Source organism: Cucumis sativus, chromosome 7 (assembly GCF_000004075.3).
Source record: "Cucumis sativus cultivar 9930 chromosome 7, Cucumber_9930_V3, whole genome shotgun sequence".
In the NCBI taxonomy this organism is placed as follows: Eukaryota; Viridiplantae; Streptophyta; class Magnoliopsida; order Cucurbitales; family Cucurbitaceae; genus Cucumis; species Cucumis sativus.
The window spans coordinates 19,053,609-19,078,933 of record NC_026661.2 but is presented as its reverse complement, the minus strand read 5'-3'; the positions used below and the strand labels follow the sequence as shown (position 1 = coordinate 19,078,933).

Genomic DNA, 25,325 nt, shown 5'->3' with positions numbered 1-25,325 from the left:
AGTTCTAACATTTGGATTCATGTAAAAAAGCCAATAGAGAATGAAGGATAAACTGAAATTCTTCTATATTTGAGCATAAAGAAATTGGCTAAAAATCGAGATGTCATGCACAAAGAAAGGATGGCTTGAGATGGAAATAAACCTAAATAGACAACGATTCTGCCATTTTAGGTATGTAACCCTCCTGGATCCAAGGTTCGAAATCTAAACCAACACGTGATAGCTTTTTATATTTTATTTGTGATCTTACAATGTCAGTTTTATAAGTTTTTTTTAGTATGTTTCGTCCTCACTTGAATGCTTTTTAGAAATGATTCATTGAATTTTAAATTATGAAGGGATTAGACAAATTCATTTTGACCAAATTTACGTATCACAACATTACGTAGAATTTTTCTTTCTGAACTCCGCTCTTTCAATAATAATATTCTTGCAAAAGGAAAAAATAAAAAGGTAGAATCAAAGTTTCGTAGTAAAAGCATTTTAAGATATATTTGAAATCATCTTTTAAATGTGTGTATATGCTTTCCTTTTCACTTAAATTATATTTAAATCATTCACCAAAAGTAGTTTCAAGAGACTATTAGTACTAGGTATACACTTATCTCTATTTTTAGTGCAAAAGTGATAACATTAATAATCTCTGAACTTCGAGAATGTAGGAGTAGATTTTTCTATATTTAATTAAAATATAATCATGTTAGTTGAAATAAATTATTATTTGATGCACAATGAAATTTGTTACACACAATACTACAACAATTCCAAAAACATCAAAGATAAACACGGAAAAACTAGCTAGGAGTTTGGGAGAGATTTTCAAGGAAGGAATAAATCATTTCTCCCAAAAAAATACATGCATAAAAGTTATTAAAAAATAATAACAATGACTACATAATTGGGAATAAGATCAATACAATCAACACATAGTCACTGAACAATAATGTTTGTGTGTATCTTATGTACAATACATCAATATATAAATTAAACTTACAAAACATCAATCTCGTGTAAAATACATCAAATCAATTAAATAACTAATAAATCACCTCTCTTACAAATATTTTTCCCTTTATATATACACATACACTATTTTGAATGTACAATCCCTTCGTTGCCAGCCAAAATCAAGTACTTATCTCTTCTAGTAAGCTTTGTACACTCAAATCTCAAAGCTTTACCAATCTCATTTTGTACAAAATTAGCCACATCAAACCTTGAAGGACAATTTTGATCATCCTTTGATGATCCAAACAACAACGACCCATCAACCATATCCAATCTCTTAATAACGTAACATGGTTTAGGATTCATCAAGAAGAAGAATGGATCAAAGCACTTGAACCCGCTTGCAGTTGTGCCATAAAACATAGTAACATGTGTATCATTTGCAACAGGCACAATTTTTGTACTAATCTCAGTGAACAAAGGGCTAAACCTAAGGAGATATGGCTCTCTGCATGTGGTTCCTTCAGGACAAACAATCAAGTTTCCATCCCCCTTGGAGAGCAACTGCGCCATTAGGGCTGCGTCTTTGTCACGGTTTCGTGTCAATCGAACGGTTCGAATTGGCGATAAGAATTCCGAGATTGGACTTAGACTATAGGTCACAGCTGTAGGCTTGCTGATTTCTAATGCACCTGAAATGTAGAGAGGATCAAGGAGTGTTCTATGGTTACAAACATATAGAAGGCCTTGATTATTATTGTTATTGGATTTGGTTTTAGTGATGGGGTTTGACACAGTGACGGTCAGTCCACTTAAAGCACTGATGGGGTATGATAAAGTACGAGGCAAACACATGTAAGCAAATATTCTAATGAAAGCAAGAACCGGGGCAAAAGGGAGCCAAATGAAAAGGGTAAAAGTGTCAAAAGGAGTTGGGTTTAGGGCTAATCTTCCATCATGAAACACTAATGGCTTTGGAAATTTGTCTTTAGGCAGTTGCTTCCACCTTTTCTTTTCTGCTTCACTCACCGTATAAATTTCCTGTTTGTAAACATTATTATTCATCCATTAGTCAGTATATCTAGAATAATTTTAAAGAAAAAGCTATTAAATGACGATCAGTAATTTTTTCTATATATATTAATGATTATTTGGGTTCATTAACAACATAAAAATGAATGAAAAATCATTTTATATATGTTCATTTAATGATGATATGACTTAGTGATGTAAATGTATATCTAAACATCTATATATATATATTGATACTTTTTCATCAAGCAACTACCCTAATTTAAAATAAAGAAGAAGAAGAAGAAAGAATTAATAAGTATAGAATAATGATTTTTGTTGTTCAGGATAATACATAGATTAATTAAGCTTTTGTTAACTCAAATTTTCCACACAAAAAAAAAAAAATCAGAATTCTAATTAATATATATAACACTAATAATAATTACTGAATGGAATGAATAATTTTCTTTCCTTTTTTGAGTTATTGTGAATGCTATTTATGGTGTTCTTTTCTGTTTTATATTTTTTTGGAAAAAAGAAATTAAATCAGAACCACTATTTTTTTTGGAAGAAAAAATAAAATAAAAATCCATAAAAATCAGAACCAACTTGAAAATGTATAGAACAGAAAAAACCACAAATAATATATATTATATTAATCCACTATACATGTTTATTAGTTGTGATAAGACCTTGTAGATGTTAATGTATATCTAAACTATTAAAGACAAGATAGGAGGTACTGGAGGATTTGATTTTTTTTTTTTTTTCTTTTGTCATATATCTTGTAATATATCAATTTATTAAACAGTCAGAATATAAAAAGGAATGTTTTAAATATTTTAATATATCTCTTCATCATTTTTTATGTGTATATATAAGTACTTACTGATTGATTGATTGTTAATATTAAACATTAGTTTGTAGGAATATCATTAGATATTGGCTTTTTAAAACGTTAATTTATGAGTTGATGAATTTAGGCTAGGTAAATAATTAAATTAATTTACTTAATTGAAAACCATTTAAAAAGTTATTTACAAAAAAAGTGAAAAAGAAAAGAAAAAGAAAAAAAACTATTCACATTAATGCATGATAGTGATTTTGTTAACACCTCTATTCATTTTATTTAATATCTATAATATATTCAAATTGATTTTATTTTAAAAATATTTTGTCCTTTTATGTTAAGAATATGTTTAAAAGATGAAAAATTATTTTTTTAAAAAAAAGATAGAAGGAGGTAGAGAGAAAATATAGGTCTTTAATTTAAAAGATATGTAATGTGAATATTTAAAATAAAAAGAAAATTAATTATTTGATATATTTTAAGTACACAGACTTTTTAAATCTAAACGTACATTAATGTAATTTAATTAGCTAAACTCTTGTTTATCTATTCTAAAAGCTCAATATATAATTATTTCATTGAAAACTCTAAAACTAGAAATTAAGTTTTTCTTTTCTTTGGGTTTGAATTCTTGCATTGAAAATCTAATTTAATTAAATTAACTTTATTAAAGGAAGAAAACCATTAATTACTTGACTTTATTTAGCTACATAAACTCATTATCATCCCTACATGTGTAATCATATTATAAATTAGGTGATAAGAAGAAAAGAAAAAGAAGCTTAGACGGCCACCAATTTTTTGTGTATTAACAAAAGTCTCTCAAAGGGATAACTCAAAAGTTTCAATCTGAAAAATAATTGAACATAATATACACATGAGCCTAAATTCAAAGACTTATTTGTCAATATAATAATTATTTCAATAGATTTCTTGATTCAATTTTCTTTTTAAAAAGTCAAAAAAATATTAAAATATATACCCAATTATCAATATTTTCCCATACTACGTACCATATAAAATTCCAGATTATTTGAACCTACGTTGATAATGTATTTTAATTTGGGTCCATTTTATATTTTTTTTAAAATAATACAAATTAACTAATGTATGTATTTCAAAAAAAGAAAAAAAAAACAAGTATATGTTTTTCTTTATTCCCAAAATCATAATAGTAATATACATGTATTTCAAATAGTTTTTGAACTTTTTTCTAAAATAGAGATAGTTTTCACAATGTTTAAAAAAAGTTTCATTAGCTTAATGATTGATTTCCATTTATTTAGATGTGACAAATGCAAATTAAAGTTTAAAAACTTAATTTGATAACTATTTTATTTTAATTAGTTATATATTTCTTAAAATTAAACATATAAATACTACTCTTACCGATAGCTACACCTATAATTTATTTTCTTGCTACATTACCAACTTTTTAAAAACTTCATATTATTTGTATTTTCAAAAGTAAAGAACAAAAAGAATAAATAGTTATCAAGAAGGGCTAAAACAAACCAAGGGCATGAGATAAAATTTTCAAAAAGACAGTAAAAATTAGGGTTTAAGAAAAGAGAACTTACATTGCAAATGGGAGAAAGTAACTGAAAATCATAAGCCTTTTGAGAGCCACAAATCCCAATAAAATTGCCATTCTTATCAAACGCATCACTCTCTTCTTCTTCTTCTTGAGCGTGATTAATCAAATTTAACAATGACGAAACCTTCACTTTTTCATCCATCAAACCCACAAAATATCCACAAAAAACCTTCAATTCTCTCCCAACCACTTCCTCAACCTCCAAATAATCTCTCAAAAAGCTCTCAATCATAACTTGTGGAAAAACATTACTAAATCCAATTCTCTTCTTCCCTTTTCTCAAAGCCTCGAACGCCTCCAATCCAACATCGTTTAGAAAAAACTTAGGCAAAACTGATGACCCAACTCTAAAGCTTTCTTTTTTCACCCCAAAAAATGATATCATCACCATAATCTTCAACCCCAATTCTTGGCCTACAAGTCGGATTAAAGGGTACAACATCAATAAAGCTGTCGCACGGAGTAGTCCACTTGCTTCAAAAGCCACCAACATGAAATATGAGAAGAAATATGGAGACGAGGGTTTTAATAGACCTTCTTCCACGTTAAAGATCATAACCTTGCCGTCGCCGTTGACGGGGAGTTTCGTCGGAGATGGTTGTTTTTGGTGTTTACGGTGAACTGCGGCCATAGCTCGTCGGAATTTCTTGGAGAAAAATCTATGGAAGAAGAGGAAGGGAGCTTTGAGGAAGAAGAAAGGAGGAGAAGTCATGTTTAATTTTTTCTCTTGGGGGCTTCTTTTTTGGAATGGAAATCAACTGACTGAAAAAACATAGATTGAGGTGTGGTTTATTTATAGGAACTTTTATTTGATATTGCCCTTGGTCAAGGGGTTAATTACTTAGTTTGCCATAATGTTGTTTGTTTTTCTTGAGAGCTAGGGTAATAAGCTAGCCAAGTCTCTTTTACTTCGTCTTTTCTATTTGTGCAATTAATGTCACACGTAGTTTGACTATTATTTGAGTCAATAATTTCCCAAAGAGATTGGCCAAAAGCCTATGGCTAACAAATTCTGAGATTTCATACACGAATATTTATAAATCATGCATTTCCATATATTAATTAATCATTTAATTGTTTGAAATGGTGTGAATGATCCACGTTAAAAAGATGAGAAGACGTCTAGTTTTTATTTTGTCATGGTAATATAAAACACTCCCTATCATGGAACCAATTTTAGTATACGACGTTGATGCAAATCATCTATGTCAACGATTTTTCAAGATTACCATAACCTACCTCGTATCTACACGATTGTAAGAGTAAAGTTAGAATCGAGTATTTTCTTTATATAACAAGATAATTCAAATAAATAGAGGAAAAAAGATAAAGATGTGGGGAGAAAATATTTCGCATATATATGAGACAATTTTTAGTGCGAAAATAGTGTAGTTATCCAAACTTCCACATCCAACAGAACAGATGACAATGATGAGTTCGATGGGGAAATATTTTACTATCACCATTTTATCCCACTCTTTTATGAGTACCAACAAGCTTTAGTATACATTGTAGTGGGACATTATTGCACGACTCGAAAAATCAATATTATTTTTCACTTGTACTAATAATATTTTCTTTTATCTAATTAATGTAACAAATATTGTGATTATAATGTCCTAAACAGATCAAACCATATTGATCAAATTGGTAAGTAGATATAATACATGCATGTTTTAACCACAAAGTTAATCATGTAATTGGCAATACATCAACATCCTAATTCTACAGTAATTTCATTATTACCCAATTTTTAGAACACCTCAACTCCCAATGGTAACTAAATATGTACTTTAAGTTGTAATATCTATCCTATTACAAAGATGTGGCTTACTCATTAAGGTGTATGAAAAGTCACATTGTTATAATGATAGGTCGAAATAGAAAAGGCTGTAAAGTTTAATGTAGTGATGGTCCCATTTCCACTGGGGTTCAAAAAATCAAATTGGCAAATTGGCTTGAGAAATTAAAATTCTCAAAATCTTAAATACGTGTATGTAATTGCAACAAATTTAAAAAAAAAAACTGACCATAATTTTGAACAAAAAAACCTAGCAGTGGGACATATGATGGGATATGCAATGAAGATCAGTTGTTTTATAAAGGCTGGCGCTGACCATTTCATTTTCTTTCCATTGATACCAAGTTGCTTGGAAAGTATACTTTTCATATTGTACGATTGGAGGATTACATTTATGCATTCAAAAGAAACAAAAAATTAAACCAAACTTTTCGATTCAGTTTATCTTGTCGGTCGTTTCGGTTGATACAATTTCAAATTTTGAAAACATCGCTATCAGTTTAAACTTTGATCTATTTTGAGAGTGACCTATTAGTTAGGTAATTAGGGTATATCCTTTCTACGTGTATAAGCTACATGCTTAAATAATTATATAACTTCATGCGTTATGTTGGAATTAAAATGAATAGTACAAATATTAATTTGTAAATTTTAGATACATTATAACAAATAAAATTTTGAATTATTAATTGTATTAGTTTAAATTTTAAAATTTTCTAACTAACAAATGTTCAAAACCAATTTAATTTCTCAAAATAATAATTGTTACGGATGATTTTAGACCAAAAGATTTAATTGACATTTATAAATGACAAAGTCAAGAAGAAGCATATGATAACGTTGAAAGTGACACCAACTAAAAACCAAAATTGGGCTTAGGAAAAGGGGATTAGCTTGAGTCTGGTTCAAGTCAGTAGTCGAGGCCAAGGGTAAGGTTGACCATTGACAAATGTCCAACATGGCATTTTTACCATTCTCCGACCTATAGTCACACTTAAAGCTCAAGATTTAACGTAATGAAGATGTTCAGTCGAGGTCAAAGTTGAGGTAGCGAAATACAAAATTGAGCATACTTTTTGACTCGATAGATTATCGTTTCTTCTCCAAGAGTGCAACTTGAAAATTCTATTAAACAATCTAAGTCAACATTCTCTATAAATTCACCATCGTGATTTAATAGCATTCAAGTTTTTTTTTTCTTTTTTGTCCAAATTAAATGATAATAATAGCTATATCAATTTATATTCAATTGGTATATTTTGTTTTAAAATAGTTAATACCTTTCATACACACTAAGCTAAGATTTCTCTTAGATCTATATATATGACAATTAACTATTAAAGGATACAAATTGATTCAATTTTGGAAGTTTAAAGTTTAATTTAATAAAACTTTTAGCTTAAAATCAATATCACCCTAACATTTTTTAAAAAAAAATTGAAGAACCTATTAAACACATATATCTCTTTTTTAGCCTTTGATTTTGTGTCCAAGGTATGTTGATAGACCTATTTGACCTCCAAAACAATTTTACCCATTTTTTTCAAAAGAAGAATAAATTTAAAACGTATGGTTGAGAAGATTATTTTTGAAATTTTAGAAAACCTAGAGTACATTATCTTAACATAATATTCAATAAATAAAATTTTACTTTCATAATTACTAACGTTTATCACATAATAATAATAATAAAAGTTGGTGTATTGCCTTTGTGACAGTATACTCTCAATTATTGGACTTTTCAACATTGGGAAGTTTATATAATTAGTCCAACTTCAGCCAAATAAAAAGCACACAAATCTTATAAAAAGTACAAAATCAAAATTATTAATTTCAATGTTTAAGATCCTAACACCATGATTATTGTTTCAAACTGTTGTACCCACATAATTAAGTGAATCTATCAAAAAGTTAGATACCAAATCTTCTCTTTTTTAGATATTAAGATTTGAGGGGTTGGTTATCAATTAATTTTTTAAAAAAGAGATCTATACACAATGTATTTGAATCAAAAGTTCTATTGGCATTTTTGTTATGAAAAATGCAATTCATCAAGAGATTAATTAAATAAATAAATGGAGGTTATGTATGAACATTGAACAATAATTAATGGATATAAATTATTTGTGTTTAAGTCCTTATATATCCACAACAATTATTATTTGGGATGATATTGTGAGAAAAGAATTGGAAAGGGCTGCACAGTAAATTGTAGGTAAAGGGAAACATGCACTACATAACATGAGATATGTTTAAGGATTCTAAAATTCATATATAGTCCCATTGTAAAAATCCATAACACATGCATATTGTTGTTAATTAGATATTGTTCGTGTTTGTTGTCGTGACCCCACTACTGAAAAATTGGGCTTCAACGATGCAAAGTTTGTGTCAAGAAATACTATTTAACGACACTTCGAAGAATGTGTCGCTACAGATGCTTAGGTTACGTCAAGGTTGTGTCATTAATGTCAATATATTAACATGGATTGAATCCATGACCACTTAGTTAATTTTTTAAAATTTAACCACTAGGCCAACCTATGATGATTACAACTGTATTCTTGTTTAATAAAGGCTTATATGTCGAAACTTGTTTGGGATCGTTATTTTTCAAGTCATAACATATACTTTTTTACATATAAATGATGGATATAGATAAATTAAATGCATGATTCAACTTACCCATATATGTTTAGAACGATTCTTTTATTGATAATAAAATGTAAATTATCGGTAAATGTTTTGCAATAATCCAAAATGTAAATTAATTGTAATACATGTATGGTAAAGAAGGGAAACTAAAAAATTTTGAAATTTGAGGTTTTTTCATTTGTAAATTACATTGTCATTAAAATAATTTGTCGTTGATTAACAACGCAAAAATTGTGTCAAAATAAATTAAATTGTATCAATAAAACTGTGTCGAGAAATAATATGTATTTTTATTTTCAACAACACAATTTACCTCACCCCACCCCTTTTTTATTTTCAACGACACAATGTTTTGATTAGTAGTGTCATTAAAACTCATTTTTTCTAGTAGTGTGGGTTCCTTAAAGGCTTGACCTTCGACCCATTTCTCGTTCGCCTAAATCTCACTTTTGTAGCAGTCATCTATAGAGATCATCACACTAGTGTATGTAGTATAGGGGATGTATATGTCAATAAAAACATGTGAGAAGTAAGGTCAGAGCTCTCCTTTGTTGATGATAATAGGGTGTTATATTAAGTGTAAGCTCAATTATGTCTCAATCAGTAAACACTACAAGAATTTTCACTTTTATGACGAAAAAAAAATGTTGGTCATATATATAAATTATGCATCAGCATAAATATGTAAAAGAATGTATGAATTTTTCGTTTTTAAAACCTACGTTGACATTTTTTTCGTCGTCATATGTAGAATCTTGCATCGGCATAAATATGTAAAAAAATGTATGAGGTTTTTGTTTTTACAACTTATGTTGACGTTGTTTGTGCGTCGTCATATGTATAAAACTTACGTCGGCATAAATATGTATAAAAAAATGTATGAATTTCTAAAACTTTTGTCCACGTAAATTAATTATGCGCTGGGATAAAAAAAATGTCAGAATTGCCAAAAATTCTTATAGTAAAATATTTACCAATTTGGTTGGTCGACCCAAATCTTGAGGTGTAAACCTTTTTCTTTTCGGATGTGATTACCTTTGGCTTTGTGCCTTGGACAAATGTATAAAAATATATATATATAAAGTTATTAACTAGTGATTTTTAATTCAATAATACGTGGAGTAGAGAGATTCAAATCTCGAACCTCCTAATCGATAATTCATATTTTATATTTATTGAATAATTATGTTATATACGACAAAACAACGAAAAGTAGAGAGATTCAAACTACAAATTTGATGGTTATCAATATGTCAATTAAGTTAAGTTAAAACACTAGAGGAGAAGAAGAATAATTAATTAGGAGTTAAATGCACACTTAATTTAGATTTACTATTCAAAATATAGTAAAATTGTTAGATTGAAATTAATTGATAAAAGCTTACATACCAAACTATATTAATTTACCAAACTTTTTTTAAAACATAATGTAAATTTTGAAACATATGTTGTCAATAGGTGTTTTTTTGATGAAGTCGTAAACGTCGTGAATGAGTACACGACTTCTATAAACTAGGCCCAGTACTTTCCATTTTTATCTTATTTATATATATGTATATATATTTTGCTGGCTCCACACTTTCCCTTCTTTTCATTATTTATATACAAAGAAGAAAGTGTGGGGCTCGTCTAAAAATGAAATGTGCGGGTCTAGTTTATGTTGACTCTAAAAACACCTATTTTTGTCTATAATTTTGCATCTACTCTATTTTTTACCTATGTTTTAAAATTTACATTATTTTTTAAAAATAAGTTCTTAATTTACCCTTAAATTAAAAAATGATGGACGAGAGGTTATTTGTTGTAATTGGCAACAAAGAAAAGGAATCACAATTTGGTGTTCACATAAATAATCACTCTAATAGCGAGAGTTTGTCAAAGTGATTATAACTCCATTAGCTAGGCGTATTAATATTAATATAATATTAAGAAATATCATAAAATTGCCTTTACAAAGTTAATGTGATAATTAATATAATTAAATTACAAATTAATTTCTCAATCTAATTAACTTCTTTAAGTTGGACTCTCGATACTATTTAATTTTTAGTTTTTAAAATTTAGTTAAGTCGATAAACAATACTACTTTCACTTCCAAATTTATTTGTTTGGTTATATTTCACCTTCTACTAATGATATTTTCAAAAGAGTCTAAAGGTTTTAAAGAAGGGAAAGAAGTATAATTTTTTACCTGACAAAACGCAAAAAAATATTTTAAAACAAAAAAATTAGTAGGAAATTGAATGTAAAGTAAAAAAATTGGGAAACTAATTCATTTAGTATTATAATGTGAGTTTTTTCTTTTCTTTTCTTTTTTTCAAAAGTATAAAAATTTGACAATTTATTTCCGGTTCATACAACAAAACCACTAAAAGATAAAAAGAAATTATACTTGATTTTAAATCTTTTATCAAATATCCTATTTTTTACAATTTTCAAAAACATTTTAAAAGTTGTTAAAAAAGTTCATAAAAAATGAGGGAAAAATAATCAAAAACAGGTTTTCGTTTTTGAAAACATGTCATTTCCTATTTATTGGCTATAATTTGCAAACTCTTCATGCTCAAAACTAAAAGACCTTATCAAACTTTACCTTAAATTAATATCTCTTATGATTAAATTTAAGGTCATGTTTACCTGAGTGTAATATAAATGAATTTATAGTAATTTAAAAAGTGAGTTTCATGTGATTGTGTCTAATGTTATTTTTCCGTTTTCTACATCTACGGCACTAACACATGAAACCCACATCGAAATTCATAAACAAAAGTTGCAATTTGATTGACAAAGCAGATGGTGATAAATAATTATGATGGCTCTATAAATGAAATTTGATTACGATTGTACCAATTTTCATTACGAATTGGTAAACATATTATTGAATTAAACAAATACATAGACATGATCTTTTTCTATGAATTAATTAATGATCAGTCTATTCCATTTATCCCTTGAAATTTTCAAAATTATTGTAAAGTCACTTTCGTAATATTTGGGTTCAACAACAAATATACAAAAGAAAATATCATTATTTTTCTTGTATTTTCTAGCACAATAATGTGAATATTATATATGTATACATATATATTTCTTGTATTTTACAAAATTTGGAATATTCTGGTATGGACTAACAATCTTTGTGATGCAAATTTGTCAAAAAAAAAAAAGCTAAAATTTCCAAATTATATAAATGCTTATCCATCCCATTGAAATATTGATATGAAATCAAATTATATATTTCAAACCTAACCATTTCAATTACCTATCATAATAAATGTTGAGCAATACAAGTCAAAGACTCAAACTATCCATCTCATACCCAACGTTGTTCTTAATTCATATTTGTATGCATCCAAGTAATCAATTTTACAACTATAAAATAAAATTTTCATTTTCATGAGTGGTATAAAACCAACATTTGAGGTATTACGATATGTGATTGGCTTATTAAGCCTCTCGATCACAATCAACTTATATCTCAACTTATATGTTAATATCTGAAAAGAAGTGGTTAAAGTATCAAATGAGAATGAAATTGATATATAACAACAATTTCGTCTTTTTTTTTATTATTTAAAAGGCTAAAAGTGTATTTTAGAGGATGTTTCTTATTTCCACGTTCGTAAGTCTCACAATACGGAGAATTTCTTCTTTCACGTTGTTCTCCCTTTATTCAAAATGATTTTCTTCACTTACATGTTTCATGTATTTTTCTTTAGTTTATTAGGATGACAAGTTAGGTTTTTTTCTTTTTAAAAAATTAATTTATTGTGAATATTTCCATTACACTTGAGAATCTTTTTCGTAAAAAAATAAATTTTTTACCTTTTATTTTAAATTTAACCATTTTTTTTGCCTAATTGATTTTTGTTCTTAAATTCATTTATTATGAACTAATTATCTAAGTTTTATTTGAGAACTATTTCATTTTTCATTTTTGAGTTGAGTTTTTAAAAATTGGTATTTTAAAAATATAATAAAGCGCTAAAATATTTATAACAATTTTAAAAATGAAAAAAGTGCACAAGTTCACAATGGAAAAATACCAAAACTAAAATACTTAGAAACAATTTTTTTTTAAATGATCGTTTAGATTTGATTAGTCAAATCTCAAGCATTTTTTTTAAAGATTTTATTTGAAAAACGATTGTCGTACATGATAGTTTGATCGTTTAAATTTGGCTACCCAAATCTCAACGATTTTTTTCAAAAAAAAATTGGTAAGTTTATATTTAGAATATGATCGTTACAAAATTGTTTAGATTTGACTATTTTGGTATGTTATTCAATATCCAACGATTTTTTTCATGATTTTTTATATAATAAAAAAAATAGACCTTTTATATTTGGTACATTATCTTGAACCAAATAATCGTTTAAAAAAAATAAAAGAAAAACTAGAAAAATAGAAAAACATTGAAAAATAAGAAAAACGATGAGAAGAAATGACAAACCTTGAATATTTTATGAAATTGTCAGTTTCATAAACTTTTTTGTTTTGTTATACAGACAATAAATACTTTGTCAATGTGTTATATTTATAAAACTTAACCTTTCCCAAACAAACGGTGCTTATTTAATTTATTTGCATTTTCTTACTATTTTCTCCATATAAGCATTTTAATATATTTTTAATCAATTTTGAAACTATTTTTTGTTTACGATTTTGGTTTTGGATTTGAAAACACTCCTAAAATCTAAACAACAAAACATATAGACTAATTGGTGAAAGTGAACGTTATCAAATTAGGGGTAAAACCATTACCCAAACGAAAGTCTAAAATGTTAGAATGGTTTGAGAAATCGATAAGTTCATTCTTTTTTTTTCTTAATACGACAAGTAAAAAGGGATAAAAGATCAAAACTCTAACCTCTAGATAATTAAATCAAACATAATTGTCATCAACATGTTCCTACACCCATGAAATTTGAAAATAGGTAAACTACTTATATTTATGTTTCATTAAATATATATATATAACATTTGGGGATGGAAATTTCATATGGAAAAGAAAGCTAAAATTAAAGAAAAGTTGAAAACGAGAACGTAGCATATTGACAAAACTTTGTGTTTCCTAAAAAATGACAATAACACATGAAACCACCATAAAAATTGAAAAAAAAAAACTTGACTTAGCAAAGAAAGTTAATTCTTAAACTAAAACTAAAACTAAAATTTTCTTGAAATAATCTTGAAATTTCTTTCAAATGGTTAAACCAATTTCAAATTTTGATCTAAGATGTGGATGAAATTGTTTAGGGAGGTTACACATTGTGTTTGTATTACAACTTGAATTATCTGAACTCACCGAAACAAACTAAAGGAGAAAACACACTATCAAGTGCAGATCAAGAATTGTATGATTTGAACGGTCTAAAATACTTCTTCTTATACCTTTCTTTTTATCTATTTCCCTAAGAAGAATTGTATGACTCGTACAAAAAACGTCTCTATGTTTCTATTTAGTTCTTAAATTTAAAATTTTGACATTTTAGTCCCTCACCATGAGAAAATAGTTCAAATTTTCAATGAAGTTGTGACAGAGAAAGAAAATTCCAAAACACGTGCTCAAAATTCTACTCACGTTGGTGTGTTGCGTGTTGCTTTGGGTACCACAATATTCAATTAATTGCGAAAGAAATTGCCCCATCACTTGAATAGAACCAAATTGGACAATTACCATTTTGTTATCCAACCCACAGATGATCATACAAGCAGAGATTTCAGCAAAGCAGGGTCCCATGATGTCAATGCCTATCCCTATACCTTTTACTGAATGGCTCCGTTGCAAGGCCTCGACCTCCCGAGCTACATCCATGGCATTGCAACCTTGTACTCCTTCGACAAAAAAATGTGATCTTCGTAGTCGTTACAAATCAACACATTGCAGGCAGGTAGACATTCCTTTAAACTGCGAGCAAAATTTTCTTTACCATTCACTAACATTTCTACGAGGGTGATCTTGGCTATACCCTTTCATGTCAGTCATTTGCTGCAACGATGAACCTGCAACTCGAAATGAAAAGGTCGACATGGGATGCTTTCGTACATGTATCTGTAAAGATATTGCTGCAACTAAAGATAAAGTGTTGAGATACCTCCTAACGAGAGATCTAAAAAACACAAAAAACAAACAAAGAACACAAAGATGGATTTCTATTGCAATATCAATGGAGAAACTACAACATACCAAAGTCTTTCGAGAGGGTTACTCCCTCCTAATATTTTGCTATAAGAAATCCCTCTTAATATTTCGCTATAAGAAATCCCACAATATTCTTCAATGTCTTGCTCTCAACCCATTCCCACTATTTAATAATAACTAAAAGCCCGAACAAACTAACTGTCTCATTACTAATATTCTCCTTCTAATAACCATACTAATATTCTACAAATGCTCCCACTAATTCAATAGCTAGGGGTCATACAATAAGTATGACCAAAGAGGATACACTCCAATATCTGAAATAACTCATACTGAAGAAATTTAGTTTCCAAATGTGGCACCAATTAAGATTCATGGTAGTGATTTTTGGATCTCATCTTATGAACTCAATATCATATCATCAGACTCCATATCTCTCACATTCACAGAAATATTTTTAACCCATTTGATAACCATGGTTTAGAGAACCCACAAATTTTCATGTTTTGTTTTCCCTTTTCACTCTTTTTATAAAAAATAAAGTTAATTTTTGAAAACTAGAAAGAATAGTCTTTAAAAACTGTCTTTTTATTCCCAAGAAACAAACATAAATTTCAAATTTAGAAAACTAAAAACTAAATTGTTACACCTTAAGGTTCGATTTGGTAAGCATTTTGTTTTTTAATATTAAGCCAATAAACATTACTTCCACCTCCAACTTTCTTTCTTTGTTATAACCCGGTTTAAAAAATCATTACAAAATTTGAAAGCTAAAAAAGGTAACTTTCAAAAAGTAGTTTTTAGAATTTGGAATTTGGCAAAGAATTCAATAATTGTACTCAAGAAAGATACAAATCATTGTAAGAAACGAAAAAAAAATATTAAATAGGCTTAATTTTCAAAAACAAAAACAAAAAACGAAATAGTTACCTAAACGAGGCCTTAGCTTTCCAAGTCAGTAACAACAGTATATACAAACAAGCAAATCATTTTACTGCCAAATACCTGAAATCTTGGAAACTTTGATGTTTCATAGATTAGAAACTCGAGAGATTTGCCTTTAAATCTAACAAATGTAACTATGTAAGAATCAATTGGACAGAGGTCGTACCTGTTTGTTCTTGAACAGATTGGATGTTGTTTAACAGCAGCCAATCAAAGGTGCAAATGGTTAGGCATCAGCCAATCATATCATCATAATTCTGCAGGTTTGTTATCAAAATCAAAAAGGAAAAAGTTCATAATTCAATTCAACGAAAGAGAGCCTGGAAGCAAGCAGGATTTTCTCCTTAGCCTTTAAGAAGGTTCAGCTACTGACATCCTTGAACGTCACCATGAACTTTTTTATATAAATTATTAACATAAAGTTAAAATACAAAAAGCATTTGATCACAAAAAGAAAGAAAGATAAAAAAAGACATTCTTCGTATTTATGTACAAAAACAGTCAAACGCAACTGCGTATTAAAATAGCTATTCAAAAATCAAGGCCATACGAGCCACCATGCTGGCACCTAGGATCTCAACTTCAAAAAAAACTCCTCAAACCAGCCACCCTTTTGCCTTCTAGAGGAACAAAATCAGTAACGAGCTATGCAGCAGAACTGCATCGACAAGATAGAACAAAATTAGACTAGGACTACTTGGAAACTTCTATTCCATCCCATCAATCATAACCATTCAAATAAAAATACGCACTTAAACGAGGGGGGATTGGATACATTGCTTTCATTTGGGGGAAAGCTTTTAATGTACTGAACAGAAATGAACCCACTACTACCACCAACAGCAGGTTCAGGTGACCCCTGCAATATCGAACTGCTTCTGGGGCTTATTCCTGAAAATACAGTCGAACAAAGTGCCCTTAAAAACATAATGCTAAAAACAGAGATAAATTAACATCCAGATTAAAGAACCCAACAATAAGAACGCCTTCTGAACCTGCAGCTCAGATAAAGCAGAGGCTGATAAATCGAAGCAGTTCAAGTTTTTGAGACCAAGCAGTTTCTAAAAGTAAATGTAATACTGTAATAGAACCTAAATAATCTTACCTTGAATGATAATGACAAGGAAGAAGAGGAATGTGATAATCAAGGCAGGTATGCAACTATTGAAAGAAGATGTTTTCTCTGCTTTTGCCTTCTTCAATGCTTTCATTCTCTCAGCTCTTGCACGTTTTTTCATAGCAAGCACTGCAAGTTCCTTCACCATCATTCTGTCCGCAGCATCAAGCGAAGGACCTTTGGGAGGCCGTGGTGGCTTCGGAGCCTTTTTCTTATTCTTATGCTTCCCTCTAGCATTATTTTTCTCCACGTGCACAAAAACTTCATGAACATCTTCTCCTTCCAAGTTCTTATCTATCAACAATCCTAAGCTCTCATCAGCAATGACGTCGGTAATAGAATTAGCAAAATTACTGTTTGAGGCTATGGCTCGCTCATCTTTCAGCAGTGAATCCTCTGTCAACCTACTCCAAAAATTCTTTACATCTCTTTTGGTTGAACTCGGTTCCCCACTTCCAACCTCTTCAATGATCTTCCCCCCATTTTCGAGATCAAATATGAGATCCCTTTCTCTTAAAGCCATGTACTCAATCTCATAGCCTTTTGACTATAAAAGCCAAAATTCACTTCACACCACAAAAGAATAGAGAAAAGGGAAGTCGAACACCACAATTGAAGATGAATGTTCAATCCCAATGCAAATTTCCTAATCGTTGTGATATAGCAATGGCCATAAAGTTATGAAAGGAAGAAAAAGTAAAGCAATCAGCACTTCAACAAGATGAAATGTCCAACATAGCAAGTGCAAAATTTCAAAAGTCTTGAAACAACTAAAACATACTCAAAGTCAATCTCAAGGACATCAAAGGGACCTCCAAAGAATCTAACCCATGAGTTACCTAAATTAACACAAAATAAGCAAGAAAACAAGAATCAAAACAAGAAGAAGAAGAAGAAGAAATACAAATTCCCAAACATATAAAAAGTTAACATAACTAACATATCATAGCATTGGTGAAGGAAAAGCAACCATAAAAGCAATAGTTGAAAAAGAAAAAGAACAACACAGGAAATGGGTCGACACCAATATTTAGGTACCAATAACCAAACAACAACTTTGGTAATGCCAAAACAAACTTAAAAAAACACTCCAAAAAAATGATAAAAACAAGAACACACAAACACCACCACCACTAAAATCCCCCAAAACTCATCAATCTAGACATGATAATGAAAAAACTAAACAAAGGATCGAAGCAAACAGAAATTAAAAAGAAACCCATTAAACACAAACATAAAATGGAAAATAACCTAAAATGAGCCAAATCGAATAACCCAGAAACCCAATAGCAAGGATTTAGTACAAACATACCCAAATCCAAACCTTTACTTACTCAGACCGACAAATTCCAAATCGATTTCGATATTTTTCTTCTGATCATCTGAAATTTAAAACAAAGCATTATTGGAAAAAGAATAATATAGTTTAATGAAATGGGTCATCGTAAAATAATGGAAGTAAACCTTTATTTCTTTATCAAAATCTGGCGAGAAAAATTTTGCTGATCGGAGACGGCGACCGACGACTGAGTCAAATGCTTAGACGATATTTATATTCGCTTGAAACGGGTCAAAAACCAATGGAAACAATAATTCCCCATCAAATTTTGATTTTGAAATCGTCGGCCACATTTGGAAATTTCTGGAACCGGTAAAGTTTGTTTTTTTAGGTTTTTTTTCTTTTAAGGGGAATTCTTTAGTTTTTATGCAAATTCTTTTTCTTCAAAATTCTTTTTAGATATAATATCATTAAAAAAAAATTACAAATTATAATAAACTAATAAAAAATAACCTATTTTGATCCCTCGTTTTACTATATTTAAATACAATTCTATTTTTTCATTGTTTAGTTGAATCAAAAAATAGTTTTAATAGTTAGAAAATAGACCATTTCTTTTTGGGAAAAGATGTGTTTTTTTAGCAAGAAAAATATATTATTTCTCTAAATTAGAATCTTATTTTTTCTAAAACAAAAAATAGAAATTTATTTTTCTTGCCATTAAATTAGAAGTTTACTTAAACTTTGAGGTTTGTTTGTAATTGGTCTCTTTCAATTTATAAAATACTTTATAGTGAATGGATTCTAATCTAATTTTTCTAAAAGAATTAGAATGGAGTCTTCTTTTTTTTAAAAAAAAAAAAAAACCTTTTTAACTTTAATTTCGTGTGTACGAGAAATTTTTAAATTTATTTTTTAATATTGTATCTAATAAGTCCTTCTTGTTACTCGACTTTTTTTAAACAAGAAAATTATGTACTAGTAATTATATTAAAATTTTAGAGTAGTAGCTATTCCGTTTTTCAATAATTTCTTTTTCAAAAATGAATGTCTTTATGGTCACAATATTGAAAATTGATAAACCTATTTAATATTTTCAAAGTAAGTTTATAAACCTATTTTTTTTATAAATATAACAACCAATAAATATTTAGAATAATTTTAAAAACGAAAAAAAGTTTATAGGCCCATAATGAGAAATACAAAAAAATATCATAGTTAACAGGAGATTAATCAGACATGCATGCATGCAAGTAATTTTCATATAAATGATCGTGTAATACCATCTAAATGGATGACTTGTGATCATTTATATTATAATACACGGTCGTGTAGTTCTTTTTTAACAATAGAGAAAAACTGTTTCAAACTTAAACAATTGTATTGACCACAACAAACGATCATTTTGATCATGGAACACGATAGACCGTGTAGATTATGGTAAGTGATCGTGTAGTCCAATGTAAATATGATCGTTAAAAACTTTAATTATGATTATCGGGCTAACCATGTTAAACGATTATGTTGATTATTTAGACAATCTTTTAAATTATGATACACAATCGTGTAATTTTTTTTAAATAATGAAAAAAAACTTCAAATTTAAACAATCGTGTTGATCATTTAAAATGATATTTAAACGATCTCGATATTCTCTAATACGATGAAGATAGAGAATATTGAAACAATCGTGAAATAGTTTCAAAGAATACTTTTGAAAATTATGATAATGAAGTAGGAGATTTAAACGTAGAAGAATAAATCGTTTAGAATATAAGAAAGTAAATCTGTAATATGAGATAAAGAAATAAGAAAAAAAATAATGTCGACGTCCTCACTATTCAAAGGCAAATATGAAATTTATGAAACTACAACCGTAACTTCATCAACCATAAATATTTTTAGATTTTGTTAAATTTATATCCATTATTATAAAATATGTTCGAGGTCTTGATGTGATATGACATGAGATGAGTTGAGTTTTAAATCCAACCTAGTGTTTGGGGCCCAAGTTTATATCTCCCCACTTATTATAGATATCCACTCAGCAAGACATGGAAACAGTGATTTGATATTATCATATAACATTTCTTAACCCTCTCAACCAATCTCAAACCCTTTCCTTCAAACCATCAAATCTTCATCTTCGTCTTCGTCTTCGTCTTCATCCTATCAACTTTTCTCCTTTCGGATTTCATCTTCATAGTTCGAGACAGTTTCACAAATTTACATTTTGCAGCATTTCTTACTATTTTATTTAAATAAGTTTAAGAAAACATTTCTTTTCCTTTTTTGAGAGAGAAAAGTTCAAGAAAAGTATTTGTTAAAAGTGAATCAGCTATTGAAACCTTAAGTGCATCTATTTCTCCATATTCACAAAGTCAAATAATCATTTCCAACTCTATCTGAAAAAAGAAAAACCATTTACTTATTTTGCGGCGAAACTGGAGAATGTTGCTTTTCAAAGTTATAAAATTCAACTAATAATTATATATATATATATCACCATGTTTTCTTGTTTCTTTTTGTATAATAATAAAGTTTTGAATGAAAAAATGTCATGTCATAAATTTACAAGGAAATTCATCTTATTAGTTTGTCATGCAGTCCTTGTCTATCCAATGTTTAATAAATGCTACAAATGTTACTGTTTGATGAACCAAACATGTATGGCAAGTGTTGGTGGGAGATTGTCCAACGATCGGATAAGTAGCCAAAAACAGTGGTTCGTCAGGTTGGTTGACGACGGTTGTTAAAAGTTTGGTGATCAAAGTTTTTTCGTTCACGTTGAAAGAGATAAAATCATTAAACACTCATTTATTCTTCTAGAAAGTTAGTTGGAAGAGTTATTCGATCTGGACAAACTAATCTTTTATTTAAATGCTTGAAAAAGTATTACAGATACATCTTAAATCAAGTACAGATAGGTTTTGAAACGTTGGAAAAGGGTAATATTTATGGGATGGTAGAAAGAAAGATGAGATGAAATTGAGTTTGTGAGCTGGGTAGTGATAATGGAGGATGTGAGAGAGATGAGGTCATTTTCCATGCCTAATTAAACCTCCTTCCATATTCATTGTATCAAATCCAATTCTCTCACTCCTCACCTCACAAATGAGAGAGATATTAAAAAAGAAAAAACGACATGTCGACAAGCTTAATTAAAGATGGTCAGTAATTGTCGACTCTTATGTTGCATTTGAACCTCCCACTCATCTAACACCATATATGTAGATGTTTCAAATTGTATAAAAAGTAAGATATGTACTAAATATATATCTGAACCTTAGCCTCACATTTTGTTCAATTAAAAAAAATACTATGAAAAAATTATGTACCCCATGTAATCAGATATACTATTTCTAGGAATTCCTAGGGTGATAATTGAAACTTGTGGTGGATCGAATATTTTTGCTAACATAGTGAAACTTCAAATTAGAAAAGAAAAAAAAGTTATAAATTTGATTACTAACTTAATAGGAAAAGAAGTGTTTGATATTATAAAGGTATGCAGATATTGATAACTACACTTTCTTGCTCTATTTTGTGTCAATTAAAACTTTCTATTCACCAAAATTCTTTATAATTAATCACTTGTTTTGATTGAGTTTTCTAGACGTTTAAAACAATTCTTTTTAAGTTTTTCTTTTAAAACCATTATTTTTAATTTTAAAAAATGAAGTTGAATTTAATTATAAGAGAAAATCAACATTTAAACTAAGGTTACGTTTTAGTAAATCCCAATTAAAAATAGACATAAAAAAACCAAGAGTAAATGAAAAATCTACAAACATTCTAATAATGGCCATTGACTCTATTTAGAAAACATTAAACGAAACCAATAGGCATACATCCCATGTTACACGTTATATATGTATGTATAATCTTTCTAAACATGACCAATTGAGTTAGGTTGAGTTGGATCAGATCGAACCATCTGATCTCCATGTGCCAACTCATTGTATTTGAAAGATGTGATATTTTGAAGTAGTCCATGGTTAATGGTGGCACCAAGCAATTGAGTGGCTCATAACATTTGAATTGTGACTATTTTGAATTGAATAATCATTGTAGAGAGTGGCCGAGATGGGAGGAGGAAAGAAGGTTGACCGTGCCATAATGGGGCTAGGATGAGTGTGTTGACCTTCGTAGGTTGTAACGACAATGCTTGGATCTTGCAAACATCTTTCCACCCGTTTTTTTACATTGCATGCTACACTAGTACAACGATAGTAACTCCTGTGATAAAAATCATGCATTGCTAAAGTAAAGATATAACTTAAGAGTAAGCGACGTATATATTCTTTCAAAGTTGAAGCTAAAATTTACACATGATCCTACATGAAAATAAATGCAAACTAAAAATTTAAGTTAAAACTATCAACTTTTTTTAATAGAGTAAGGGTACATTTTGATTTATTAGAAGAAAAAAAATCATTGTTTTTAAAATAAAATATTTTGAGTGGTTAAATAACCTTAATTTTCTTTTTCAAAATATCCTATTTTCAAAATTAATTGCTTAACAAACTAAACTAAACACAACTCATGAACAAAACAAAGTTAATTGTTGATAGCTAAATATGAAATTCTAAAAGCTAATACTCTCTAGAAAGTTAATTTGTCGATGATTAAATATTAATTAGGCAAATTAATAAAAGGAGGAATTAATCCAAAATTAATACTACTACACAATATTATTGATCAACTAGAAAAAGAGAAGACAAACATAATATATATTTTGGTGAGCATATATGTTATAACCGTACCAATTTGGTAATTTGGCAATTTCTAAACATTGGAAAAAAAATGTATAATTTTGTAATTTATTATATACTTGAAGGAAATATTAGATTTGGAAAAAAAAAAAGTTAATTTCTCTTGCACACATACTATTTATAATAATTTTTCATTTATTAATCCTCGTTTAATAACTTTTTTATTTTTTTTTCTTTTCAATTTTTTAGGAAATTATATGTTGTTCTCAGAATAGTTTTTATTATAATTTTCATTTTTTTAAAAAATATTTATTATTTTTATTCAAAATTTTCAAAAACAAAAATTAGTTCTGTTTATAAACTTAACTTTTTAAATAGTTATTAAATTGAATATTGCTTTTTCTTTCTTTCTTTTATTATTACAACTCTTTTACAATTTTTTATTATTATTGTAAGTTTTATTTATCAACTATTCCTTATTGTTTAATATATATTATGAAAGCTTAGTTTTAAAAAATGTAAGTCGTATTTTTATTTGTCTTTTTTTTATAAAAGTTGGCTCTATCTAAGACTTATCAAACAAACTAATTATCTTATTTCTTATTACCATTCTTTTTCTTTTCTAAACAATCAGCAATAACTAAATATGTTAATATAATATATTTTGTTACATGAAATTAAATTTTGTATTTGAAAAATATTTCATATTCATTTATTGTTACACTATTTACTAACATATTTGAATCGTACATGAATACTTCTACGTGGACAGATATTTATTTATATCAATAAAGAACCATTGTATGAGAAAAGTTTCTACTCATGCAAAAAAAGTGTAAGCCCAAATACTCATTTTGCTCAATAAAACATTTTTTTGTAGATGAAAGGTCCTTTTTGTCAATGTCTATTGCATGAGCATAAAACGTTTTCTATCCACGTTTGTACTTGTGTGGATGTACATTTTAAACGTGAATAGACTTTCAATCATGTATGAAAAGAAAAAAAAACTGTTTACCAAAGTTTTTATGCATTAGGTCAGGCCTAGTTGTGATGACAACAATCCTTCATCTAGAGATAAAGATGTATAAATGCAACCTTATAAGTTGAAATTTTAATTACCTAGGATGAGGGCTGTTTTTCACAGCTTTTTGACCATACTTTCTCCATCTATATCCATCCTCCAAATGATCCACTTCACTCTTTGTCATAAATGCAAATCGTGGTTCTGCACCTTTCTTCTTTGGACTCCTCTTCTTTGTTTTTAACCTATATTTACATCATCCCATAATTTTTTTAAAAAAAATTATTTAGCCTTGTTTGAAAATTAAATTAAATTAGATTTTCAAATTTTTCAAATTTAAATTTGGCTAAAATATGTCTCTTCAAAGATGAAAACCATAATATAAAGAATCTCTGCATGATCTTCAAAACTAAAACGAAAAGATTAACTAACGATTTATATATATATATAAATACATAAATAAGAGTCGTGAAGATTATCGATCCAACGTTATTTCATTTCTGAAGTACATATCAAATCATTATATAAATGAAACTATGGTTTATTTAATGAATTGCTAAAATAGCACTGATAATAATCAAATTGAAAATCTGTATCCAAACTCTCTCTACTTTTAAATTTGGCAAGAACTAATTAAAGAAAAGTCTTGTAAACTTGAACTTGAAACTATACAGGAAAAAAAATCATACAAAACTGAAGAGGTATCTATATGTATACATAATAGGGTTCTTAGATTTTTTTTTTTAAAAAAAGGTTCTTAATTAAGTTGAGAAAAACCAATGCCAAAACCCTCTCCTGCTTTAAATTCTGTCTAGTTTATTTCTTTGTTAAAAATACATTATCTAATTTTCATTATAAATCCCATAACTAATTTAATCAGAAAATGAAACACTCACTGCTTGTCAGCTTTTACAGTTGGTTGCTGATCTTGTTTCTGTTCTCCCCCCTCCAGATTCGGCTCCGTCGTCAGCTCACCGTTAACGATCTCGCTCGAAGTTGATGAGATCGAGGACGAATAATTCGGGGTGGTAGGCCATTGGTTCCAAATCTCCAAATTCTCAGGATTTGAAATCAAGGAAGACGATAAAGAGGGTGATGATGTTTCAAACACATCAAATTGCGATGAAAAATGTTGATCGACTTCGAGAAGCTCCATGAACGTCCCTAGACAACTCTTGCTGTCGCTGGCATCGAGAAATGGATAGCGTAGCGAATCGGCTGCCACCACCTCCTCCAT

The 25,325-nt window shown here is 28.6% G+C and overlaps 3 protein-coding genes across 9 annotated transcripts; all 3 read right to left on the bottom strand.

Annotated features, from left to right (window-relative positions):
* Positions 1-876: 876 nt before the first annotated feature.
* On the bottom strand, positions 877-5,330 carry LOC101218362 (probable glycerol-3-phosphate acyltransferase 3). The gene is made up of 2 exons (XM_004136102.3): positions 4,393-5,330; positions 877-1,989 (listed from the first exon to the last, which is right to left on the bottom strand). Exons 1-2 carry the CDS (start codon positions 5,119-5,121, stop codon positions 1,090-1,092), a joined length of 1,629 nt encoding a protein of 542 aa, XP_004136150.2. The 5' UTR covers positions 5,122-5,330; the 3' UTR covers positions 877-1,089.
* An 8,972-nt stretch (positions 5,331-14,302) lies between these two features.
* On the bottom strand, positions 14,303-18,731 carry LOC101218752. Of its 7 annotated transcripts, none has more exons than XR_004218357.1 (7): positions 18,538-18,731; positions 18,386-18,455; positions 17,855-17,912; positions 17,062-17,719; positions 16,709-16,847; positions 16,123-16,614; positions 14,303-14,941 (listed from the first exon to the last, which is right to left on the bottom strand). XR_004218357.1 is itself a non-coding variant. In XM_031889105.1 (6 exons), exons 4-6 carry the CDS (start codon positions 17,594-17,596, stop codon positions 16,602-16,604), a joined length of 687 nt encoding a protein of 228 aa, XP_031744965.1. In that variant the 5' UTR covers positions 17,597-17,719; positions 17,855-17,912; positions 18,386-18,455; positions 18,538-18,731; the 3' UTR covers positions 14,303-16,601. The 7 variants fall into 7 exon arrangements, 5 of the variants coding, with proteins under 5 accessions (XP_031744965.1, XP_031744967.1, XP_031744966.1 ...); XR_004218356.1 differs by having other exon boundaries at positions 14,303-14,872; XM_031889105.1 differs by having other exon boundaries at positions 14,303-16,614.
* A 3,619-nt stretch (positions 18,732-22,350) lies between these two features.
* On the bottom strand, positions 22,351-25,325 carry WRKY52 (probable WRKY transcription factor 68-like). Its single transcript, NM_001280755.1, has 3 exons — positions 24,985-25,325; positions 24,187-24,333; positions 22,351-22,591 (listed from the first exon to the last, which is right to left on the bottom strand). The coding sequence occupies exons 1-3, from the start codon at positions 25,323-25,325 to the stop codon at positions 22,351-22,353; spliced, it is 729 nt and encodes a 242-aa protein (NP_001267684.1).